This window comes from Heloderma suspectum, chromosome 3, assembly GCF_057233095.1.
Source record: "Heloderma suspectum isolate Gila_16-S chromosome 3, 16-S_ref, whole genome shotgun sequence".
Taxonomy (NCBI): Eukaryota; Metazoa; Chordata; class Lepidosauria; order Squamata; family Helodermatidae; genus Heloderma; species Heloderma suspectum.
In genome coordinates this window covers 291,813,258-291,824,125 of record NC_139460.1, presented here as the reverse complement: position 1 = coordinate 291,824,125, position 10,868 = coordinate 291,813,258, and the positions used below count along the sequence as shown (strand labels likewise).

The 10,868-nt window shown below is 44.3% G+C and overlaps 1 protein-coding gene across 1 annotated transcript; it reads left to right on the top strand.

The window, feature by feature from the left end:
- Positions 1–45: 45 nt before the first annotated feature.
- On the top strand, positions 46–7,014 carry PFN2 (profilin 2). Its single transcript, XM_084847276.1, has 3 exons — positions 46–646; positions 3,482–3,674; positions 4,985–7,014. Exons 1-3 carry the CDS (start codon positions 515–517, stop codon positions 5,080–5,082), a joined length of 423 nt encoding a protein of 140 aa, XP_084703402.1. The 5' UTR covers positions 46–514; the 3' UTR covers positions 5,083–7,014.
- Positions 7,015–10,868: the final 3,854 nt, after the last annotated feature.

Below are 10,868 nucleotides of genomic sequence, written 5' to 3'. Positions count from 1 at the left end.
AGCAGCCGGCGGCGGAGGGATTCTCGCAAGGGAAGCCTCCGCGGCAGAAGCAGTGAGTGCGCAAGCGGCGGCCGCCCGCACTCTTTGGCTGCCCTGGTCCCCCACCTCCCCCCCCCCCGCTCGCGCTCGCCTCACGCCGTTCGTTGCTGCGGGGTCGGTTGGGCGCTGCCTCGTGGCCTCGGCTTTGCCTGCCTGTGGGGAGCTGCCCTTAAAAAGCGGGCGGGCGGCCATCGCGGCAGTCGCCGCCGCAAGCGCCTCAGGTGGACCCACCCCCTCGGCCCCCTCCCCCGCCTGCCTTTTCGCTCGCTCCCTTCTTCGCCGCCTTTCCGTCCGTCAGGCAGAGAATCTGCCAGCCGCGGGGCTGCTCGCCGCTGCCTGCCTCCTCCTCCCCTCTCATCCTCCTCCTTCCCTTCCTTCCTCTCTCCTTCCTGCCCGCCCGCCCGGCTGCCTTGCCTTGCCTGTCGAGTCCCGGCTTCCTCCCCCTACCCCCCAACCCGCCAGGCGCAAGCCGAAGATGGCAGGCTGGCAAAGCTACGTGGATAACCTGATGTGCGATGGCTGCTGCCAGGAGGCCGCCATTGTCGGCTACTGTGACGCCAAGTACGTCTGGGCAGCGACGGCCGGGGGCATCTTTCAGAGCATTACGGTAAGGGAAGGCGAGCGGGGCCCGGGAAGAAGCGGGGAGGGGGGCGAGCAGAGAAGCCAGTGGGTTCCGGAGGGGAGGGGAGGGGAACGGGGGGATGGAGAATAGCCGCTGATTTAAAGGGGAGAATTGGGTGGGCGCATTATCCCCCGGGAAGAGGAGGAGGAAGGGGGTTAGGCTTGAGATGGGGGGGTTAATAGAGCCTGAGCTGTGGGAGACCAGAGTTGCAGGGGCACTTAATCCCACGAGGGATTGCAAGCGCAGCCCTTTCTCTCCTGCCGCCTCCTCTCCTTATATCGCTCGCGTGCACACGCGGCGTGTGGAGGGCTCTTTCTCCCGCGGTAGGGGGTGGGAAGAGCTGCCTCTGCTGCTGCCCTGCTCCTGCATTGCTCGGTCTTCCCTCTCTCCACCCCCGCCCCCTTTTTTAAATAAATGCTTTCAAGGCGGGTGGCGAGGCAAGAAATTCCCGGCTGGCGGTCGAGGGCCGCCGTCGTGCAAGCGCTGTTGCTCGCGCTCTCCTTCCCCAACGACACGCTTTTGGGCACGGCCATTGGCTCCCCTGATTAGCCTCCACACACTCCCACGCCCCACGAAAAGGGGGCGAGGAAAGGAAATGGCAGGGGAGGCCCGGCTGGGCGAAGGGGTAAATGGCAACGAGTGCTTCTCACCGCTGTGGCTTCTGTCCCCTGCCACCGCTTATGATGGCCGTAAAAGCGCCTTTAACGGGAAGGGTCCTCTGGGCAAAAGGCAGCCTGCGCTAATTAGGCCTGGGCTGCACTGTAGGGTGATTTCCCACTCTTTATCCAAGGCTCCTTTGCTGAGTAGCGATAGAGGCAGGAGGATAAAAAGTCCTTTATCTGGAGGCTGAGGGAGACAGGAGGGAAGACTCGCGTTTTAGTTCCCTTACTGCAGGGCTACTTTGGGGCTCCCTCCCCAGCTTCAGATGTATGTAGGGCCAGGCTGTGACGGGAATATCCCAACGCCGAGGCGAGGTTCCTCGGGGGACCATTTTGTGTGGGGCTGCTTAATTGCTGGCGTTGGGTTGAGCAATAGCCGGCAATACGGCGGGGGGAGGAGGAAGGAAAAGGCCGGGCACGGAGAAAGGCGGGGTGGGGGCATGATTTTTGGAGAGGCTTTGCGTAGGATTCCCTCAGCTCTGGTCCGCACTGCTCGGGAGGGATTTGCGAATTCAGCGTAGGAGGCTTTTGTGAATCCATTCCTCTCCACTGGCTCCATGTTTTTTCACTTCCAAGATGGCGCACTGCCGCTGTTTTTTTTTAACCCCTCTTTTTCTCTCTTCTTTCCCAAGATATTAATCACTCCTGTTTCTGCACTGCAGTCTTTCTCCTCTTCTTTTTTCCTCCCTTTCTTCTCCCCCCACCCCCCATGCTTAGGCTTGCCATAAACTGTTCTGGTAAATCGAGGTAGAGCATATAAAAAGGGAGGGGGAAAATCCCTGTAAGAAGGTTCCATATTGTGTGTTCCCTTGCTTAACCCAGCTATATAGAATCTGCAGGCAGGGAGAACTGAAATGTATACTGGATTTGTGTAAGTGCTTACAGAACTTCCCCCTTTCCTTGCCAGTGCATTTGATGTGCAATTTGATCTTGCATTTCAGTGGGGGTGGTGACCGGCTGGCTTTATCGCTTTCCCTTCCAAAATGCCATTCTGGCTGGCTGCTTGTCTATGCAGGCAGACCATATTGAAAGGCAAACTCCATCCTACTAAAAAGCATTCTTCTCCCTGTTTGTTGGTACTCCTTCGAATAATTCAGAAGGTTTGGGTACCACTAGTGTTAAAGCATGGCTTAGCCTCATCCTATCTGCAGTAGGTGTAGGAATTGGTTAAATAGCAGTGCCCTTGGTAGCTGCTGAGCTAGTCTCACTGGTGCTGCGCGATGGTGGTGGGTAGATTTCTGGCTTGTGCTTGGGAATGGCTGGGGCCTGACATGACTCTGCAGTTCTACTGGAAGGAGACACTACTTCCATCATAATGTGCTGGGGAACATGTTTTCTGTCAGGCTGCCTCTCCCCATTCCCAATCCCAGTACTGTATGAATAAATACCAGCAGTCTGGCTGATATGTAGCCAGACTGGTCCTTCTGTCTCCAACTGCTGCTATGTGCTGAATTGTTTCATTCCCCCCATGACTGTGTAGCATTGCCATCCCATACCCAGTTCTTGGGGTTCAGCAAAGCTTGTACATTTTTCATCTGAATGGCTTCATTAGCATTGGAGTAGCTGAAATGTGAGGTTTATCATTTGCTTGGGAAAGCGCAAAAACGCATAGCAGTAGGAACAGTAATCTTGGGTACACTGTATTTTAGAACCACTGCGTAATAGCGTTCCCAAAGCCTCCATACAGCCCTGTAGATATAAGTAATTGAGCTTATTCTGCATTTTGTATCCATGCTGCATTTAAAACATAGGCCTGTTGTGCCTTCTGCCTTAAAGCACTAGTTACATGGTACCGAATAAGAAGTGTCCTGTAGACAGCATAAGGCCTTATTATAACTTTTATTAATCTTCTCTCACGCAAATGTAGCTCACATAAATGTACACTCGGTCTAAAGTTGGTGACTGCTTGTATATTGTATACTTAATAAAAACCTTTGTGGTGCCTGTATTTGGCTATTGTTATAACTTGTCACTCAAAATTATTTCATTAACCTTATACAGCAGCAGACTTCCAAGGATGAACCCTTGGAGCCACTTTTGTTCTTTCTGCTAGATTGCAGTTCCATTGTTGGTACTACATTGAGTTCAGTTTGTATATAGAGTCTTCAAAAGCCAGGTATGACAGCTGATTTAAAACTCTCTGGACTTCTCTTCTTAACAGCCTGCAGAAATAGATATGATTGTAGGAAAAGACCGTGAGGGTTTCTTCACCAACGGTCTAACTCTTGGTGCAAAGAAGTGCTCTGTGATCAGAGATAGCCTCTATGTGGATGGTGACTGTACAATGGACATCAGGACAAAGAGCCAAGGTGGTGAGCCAACGTATAATGTTGCTGTAGGCAGAGCTGGTCGAGGTAAGCTTGAACTTCCTCTAGTATTTGATCTGGTGTTTTTGTTTTTTTAAATAGTAGAAAACATGCAGACTTTAAATTTCCTTGGCTGATCTGCCCAACACAATCTGTCTATAAAATAACCAGTCTTAACTTTTTGGAAAGCAGGGCCACAAAGTGGAGCTAGGCATCCAGGATGTAAATGATTTGGCAATTGAAATGAATTGCTCCAGGTAGAATAAAATGCACGCTACATCTTTTAATTTTGGAGTGTAACTACTATACAGCAAACATATGTCAAATTAGGGGTATGTGTACAGTGAAGCATATGATCGCTTAGCTAAATAGTTCATAGATAAGCTCTGCTGAGTTCAAGGGTTATTTGAATAGCATCATATATCAATTTCTAAAAGAATATATGTTACTTGTCAGTCTCGGACTTCAAGATGGCACTCAAACAGCTTGTCTTAATGTTTTGCATTTCTTCCATAAATAAGAAATGCATGCTGGCTGGTATCCTAAAGGAATCTTCTCTAACAACCTGATCCTATATTCTTTTGGAACAGCTGATTGTTTCCAAGCTGTGCTTAGGATACCGAGCTAATGCATAAAAGTATTTTCTTTAACCGTTATCTCTGTCTTTTATTTCTTCTTTAGATGAAAGGTTTGTCTTTTGGACTAGGTTAACTTTAATTACAAGTTGCTTTAAGGCAAATCTATTTTAAGGGTTCAGCTCATACAGATGTAGATCTATAAATGGATATTAATATACTCTGAGAATATAAGATTGCCTTGAGCCTAGGACTAGTATACATTTTAGTGACACCTGCTGGCAAGTAACTGTACATGCAGATGACTATATTGCTAAAAGGTCTTCCAGACTCTGCTATTCTGCCATAAATACATTTGGGTTATTTTTGGTACTGAGAACAAGTCTTGACTGACAAACTATTGGACCAAGTGAAGATGATGCAATGAGTTAATTCCATTTATTCCAGCTTTACATTCTGTAACATAACATGTGCTGTCATCTGTTTTGTTTTGTCTAACTTGCAAGAAGATGTAGCCAGAGGTTTCTGGCTGAAAATATGCTCCATGATTCTTATTTTAAAAAAGAAAGGTTTGGTCATGTTTACCATCTGTGCCTGCCAAACATTTTTCATATAAAAACTTCTATTTTAAAAAGATAATGTTCAGAACAAGACAGTAATGCTAGGTAGATAACTTAAAATATGCAGTATTTGAATATGTTTATTACACTGCTTTATTAAAACTTGGAATAGTTCCTTGTCTAACACACTCCTTTGTAAAACTTCTTTTCTTTTCTCTTTCAGTCTTGGTCTTTGTAATGGGCAAAGAAGGGGTCCATGGAGGCGGATTGAATAAGAAGGCATACTCAATGGCAAAATACTTGAGAGACTCTGGGTTCTAGTTGCTAGGCAGACTGTTAAGTATTAGGGAAAATTGCTATTAAACTTTCCTGGCAGCACGCTACATTGTGGAAACTTTATTAGCAATGCAGGGTGATGGGGTATGAACCTGTGTCTCCTTTGTATCCCTCTGTTGGTGGGGAAAGGTGTTATTCTTTCTTTAATTCTGTTCATCCTTGTTTCCTTGTGTACTCCAGCATTGGTTATGGTCATGGGAAAGGGAAGGTGTCCATGGAGGGACACGCAACAAGAAAGCTAATGAACTGGCTTTATACCTGAGGAGGTCTGACATCTAAGCAGCCTCTCCCCATCTACATAGCAGCTGTCTTCATCACTACTCTCTTGTGTTCAGAGTACTACCAGCCTGTAGGCGATTTATTTACACATCTTTTCCCTAATGTCATGGCTCCATTACCCTTTTTGTTTGTATGTTAATCACTGTTATATCCATGTTCTGTATCTGGCACCATCTATTGCAACACAAAGATGATATGCATGATACGTTGAAGCTTTAAGAGGAGAATCATGCCAAGTCCAGGCTTTGCTTTGTCTTAGCAATTAGTGTGATATGAGAACTAAACCAATTTAAATTAAACAAAATAAGGTGCCGATTGTACAATCCAGATTGATCAATGCCTCTTCAGCACTTTGAGCATTTACACAGCTCATTAGTCTTCCTTTGTAGAGCATGGTTGGGAGGGAAAAAGTGCATGCATATCTCTACTCCCCCCCACCCCCGTCCTCATCTTTCATCCACTCTTTTTTTTTTTTTGCTTCCATTTTCTATCTATATATACATTTTTTAAAAATACAGTGCCTGGTTTGTTTAACCAATTTGCCGCTTGAAAGCTGTTACAAGTGTTGCTCTAGTTTTGTTGTTGCTCTTCTGTGTAGACTTGCAAAACTCTTCATGGTGTCTGAAGCACATCCTGCTTTTAAAAGGGTAACTGCAAAACTATGAAAAGGTGCCGATGCACTTCTCACCTGACCTTACTACCACCATCACCATCTTGAATGAATCCCCAGGGACATTCCATCACCGCAATAGCTCAGGCACGTATATATTTTTTTTGCCAGCTCCTGTTCTGTAGTTGAACTGTAAAAAGGCTGCCATCATGGACTTTATATATCCCAGTGTAACCATCTGGAGTGTGTCCGGTTTCATTTTTTCATAGGACCAATTTTGATTTGCAACTTGGGTTTTACATGAAACTTGCAGTGTCACTGTCAACAAACTACCACTTTCAGCTATACAGGTAGCATAGACTGTCATCGGTTTGTCGGATCATTAACTGGGAAATAAGACTTGCTGCTCTGATACCAGTGTATGTTTTGAAGGTTGGTAGTTGTAAGATAAAGCAGTCCAAACAAATACCATTTTAAATCTGATCTTCATTTGGCCTGTCATGCCCTTGCTACAGAAATTGTGGAGTAAACTGCCTTGTGCACTAGTCATCTGAAAAATGTGTAACCAAATTGTCAGTTTGAGCACGGTACTAACTTGTATGTCCATTTAAAAGAGAACTGCAGAACTCTGTATACAAAAGAGAAAACGAGAGAAGGTCTTGGTTGGAATAACTGAGTTGGCTGTCTTGTGAAAAAATTTTAATATGTATTCTGTGCCATACTAATGTTTTAAAAAATGGAACTGTTGCTATTGTGAGATGGATTTTAACTGACAAGAATGGCTTCTTCTGAATGGCACTACTTTAGGGACACTCTAGTATTTTGCTTCTGTTGTTCGGGCCTTGTGGATAATGTACAGACTTTAAAACAAATTCTTGTTGCTGATTTGTCCATTTATTTCCCTGCACTTTGTTACATCTGGGATACAGTCTAACTCATCTGATTTAATATGCATTTCAAAAAATGCCATAACTATTAAACACCTTGTTTACAGACAGATGAAATAAATTTATTCCAACCAAATAAAATATGAGTTAGTGTGTTATGTGGTTCTGACCCCCCCCCCCAGCCCCTTCTGACAATTTGTCAGCACCTTGTGATGACTTGAATGTGGTGGGGATGGATGTAATGCTATCTCACACTTTCATGAGCTGTGGCCTGTATTATACTTCAGAACAGCTCATTGATTATAATGGAACTATTTTGGCATATGACTTTTGAGTATAGCTCTTTATAGGTTTAGGGCTATAAAGATTACTGCTTGGGCTGTGAAACCACTAGCTTTCAGTAATAAAGCTTGAGACATTCATATACCAGTTAAGACTTAAGATCTACATATCAGGGGGAGTACCGTGAAGCAAAATGAATACCTCCGGTAAAATCCCCCTCCCCCAAGGTTATTGCTTGAGTGAGAGTTACCTAGGAAGGTGTTGTCGCTGCTGAATTCTTTCTCCTGTAAAGGAGAAAGCTATAGGTTAGCATTCCCTCTGGCTATGCCTGTTTAAAGGATCTTTGAAAGCAAAATTCTGTGGGTTTCCGTCTTTCTTCTATCTCTTCCCCCAACTGCTGTAAGGCCATCCTAGATGTTTTTCTCCTATGGCAGGGATCTAGTTAAAATACCATTTAGCCTCTCCAGTCCAGAGTAGTTGTGAAATCTGCATATGGAGGTTTTTCTCCCTTGTTGCCCTAGAGCCAGTAGCTCTTACTTTGGAAGGAAGAATGAAGTTGTACATGCAGTCATCGTGGTGCAATCCTGTATTGATACAGGGCAGCGCTACAGAAATATGGCCTTAACCCAAGTCAGAGTAGCATTTGGAGGTTACTTACCGTAGACAAGTGCTAGATTACAAACCTTTTTCTCAGCTCTCTTATCTAGCCCCACCCTTCTGTATAATTATTCTTTGATGTGTTTTATCCGTGGTGACTTATCAGCTTGGACTGAACTCCTATATGGTCTGCCATTACAGGTTCTGATCCCAGTCTTGTAGTGGCATGGAAAATAGAACTGCTGGGAAAATTGCCACATCTTGAATATTCTTGAAGCGGTCTTATGAATTGTTTTGCCTTGTTTTAATAGAACTGTTAACTGATTAAGAATCCTAATTGTCTCTTACAAATAGTTGATTAAATTTGCATATAGAAATAGTTCTGAAGCAAAAAAAATCACACGTTTTTGTTTTTACATGAACACATCTTGTACCAGGCATTACTGGGAAGTGGCATTCCCTCCGGGGGGGTGGGATTTCTCATGGTAGCGGATGTTTGCAGCTTTTGTATGTATTTGTTTTGTGCATGTACTTAATCAGGAACCTCTTTAGTTAGTAGTTAATGAGTAGAGTGACCCTGTGGAGCTGGGGGGGAAGGAGTCTGTGGTGAAGGACTGTCCACTTACTAAACCCTCTGGGGCATGCACCAAACCAAGACAGCAGCAGCTTACCTTTTACCACTTCTGCTTTGCCATGTTTCCTTTTAATTTTCCCTCCCATTTTTTCTAGTGGAGGGACCATAGTTTGGCAGTAGAGCACATGCTTTGCATGTGAAAGGGCCCCAGTTCAATGCCCGGCACTTCCAGGTAGGGCTAGAAAAGAATTCTGCCTGAAACCCTGGGGAACTGCTGCAAGTCAGTGTCAACAGTACTGGGCTAGATAAACCAGTGGTCTGACTCAGTATAAGTCAGCTTCCTATGTTCCTAAAATAACTACATCAGCTCCAGGGATGGCATAGCTTCTCCCTCCCCATTATGGGGTTGTATCTGGGGATCAAGTAGGCTTGTGATCTGCCCCTGTAACACCTCTTGTATTTACTGCCCATGGGGCAGCTACAGCATTAGAAGTTTCTGTTGATGCTCAAGAGTGGGATCCCCACAGTGAATCTCCTTTACTGCCTGCTATGGGGGAGGTCCACAGTATCCTATGGCCTCTGAGATGCCCAAAGGATTGTATCCTAAATGTTGCAGCCCAAGTTCTGAAATTGTGGCTGGGTTTTTTTAAGAGAGATAAACTTTAAATATTTTAGAAAAATGCTGGGGGCATTTATGAAACTGTCAGGAGGATAATAATTCTGTGTGACAACCTTGATTATTCATAAACAGTAGCTCTGTCCCTCTCAAGAATATGAATGAGTCCTTGTTTGAAATCTGCCTGTCTCATCAAGAGAGGGGAGTTTTTACAAGGTAGTTTAACAGTCTGTTTTGTACTATACTATTGTGAAATTTGACTCGCACCTGTGGTCAATTAGTTTATTATATCTTTGCAACACCTTACAAATAGAAAAGGCATGGAGGTGGGGGTGTCTGGTCCATGACTGTCTCTAAATGATAAAAATGAGATTTCGTTCAAGCTGGATGAAGGCTTGGTCTTGTGAGGAACAGAAGTTAAATCTCTAATACACTCACTTGTATCTAACTTATAAGTCTTTGTTCCGTCAGTGGTAACCTCATACACATTATTGGTGTGTAGTCATGTTAAGCTTAATATTTATTTATTACAGTTACTTTTATGCTGCCTTTTAAGATGCAGATCCTACCAAGGCAGTTTACAAGTAACATAAAAATAATAAAATCACAATAAATGATATTGACATACAAAAAAAGAATTTTTTAACTAGTCTTTTTTCTTCTCCCAACTGCATGCTGATGTCAGGGAGGACTTTCAAGTGCCCAGTGATACCCAAGCCCGAAATAGTAATATCATAAGAACCGCCATGCTGGATCAGCCCAAAGGCTTATCTAGTCCAGCATTCTGTTCCCATCCTACAGTGACCAACCAGATGCCCATGGGAAGCCCACAAGCAGGACATAAGTGTAACAGCACTCTCGTACTAATGTTCCCTAGCAACTGGTATTGAGAGGCATACTGCCTCTGATACTGGAAGTAATAAATATAGCCATCATGCCTAGTAGCTTTTGATAGCCTTATCCTCCAGGAATTTGTTTAATCCCCTTTTAAAGGTTGGTGGCCATCACTACATCTTGTGGTCCTAATTCCATAGTTTGGACTATGCATGAAGAAGTGCTTTTATCCGTCATGAATCTCCCACCATTCAGCTTCCCCGGCCGTTCTTGTATTGTAAGGGAGAAAAACGTTTAACCATTTCTCCACACCATGCATAATTTTACATACCTATATCTCTCACCTGACTTGCCTTTTACCTAAGATAAAAAGCCCAAGCGTTGCAACCTTTCCTCATAGGGGAGTAGCTCTAGCCCCTTAATCATTGTGTTTGCACTTTTCTGCACCTTTCCAGCTCTATAATATCCTTTTCAGTGTTTGACTAGAACTGTATGTAGTACTCCAAGCGAGTGGTCACACCATAGATTTGTATAAAGGCATATTGTTACATTGGCGTTTTTGTTTTTTTATTCCTTTCCCAATGATCCCCAACTTGGAAATTGCCTTTGTCATAGCAGCCACACACTTGATTGACATTTTATTGTGCTATCTTCCACAACTCCAAGATACCTTTCCTGGTCAGCCCCAGCTCATGTTTTGATCAATGTGAATTGGCTGCTGTTGAAAGGTCCTGTCTATGGCATCTCTCAAGGAATAGTTTCATGTAAATACTGGATGTTTTTGCATGCTTAAACATTTCCCCCATCGCCCAAACACCTGGGCTTCGCTGAGTGTTCCTCCATCAATCTTTTACCTTCAGATAGGGTCCTTGAAAAGTGAATTACTCTAGTCTCTGGAAGTATGGGATCTAGGGGCTGGAAGACTTAGAACAGGGGTGAGAATGGTAGTGGCTGTTTCAAAACACTGTACAGTTCTGGCTAGTGCTCATAGTTACTTTACTATGTAAGCTGCTGCAATATAGTGCTATGGTACAATTTTGCCTTCACTGTAGAGCAAATGATAGTGTAACATTGTATCCTAAACTATGTTCC

Coding starts and splice junctions, on each gene's coding strand:
- PFN2 (XM_084847276.1), top strand. CDS start 515: ATGGCAGGCTGGCAAAGCTACGTGGATAACCTGATGTGCGATGGCTGC. Junction 647..3,481: donor GCATCTTTCAGAGCATTACG/GTAAGGGAAGGC, acceptor TCTTCTTAACAG/CCTGCAGAAATAGATATGAT. Junction 3,675..4,984: donor TGTAGGCAGAGCTGGTCGAG/GTAAGCTTGAAC, acceptor TTTCTCTTTCAG/TCTTGGTCTTTGTAATGGGC.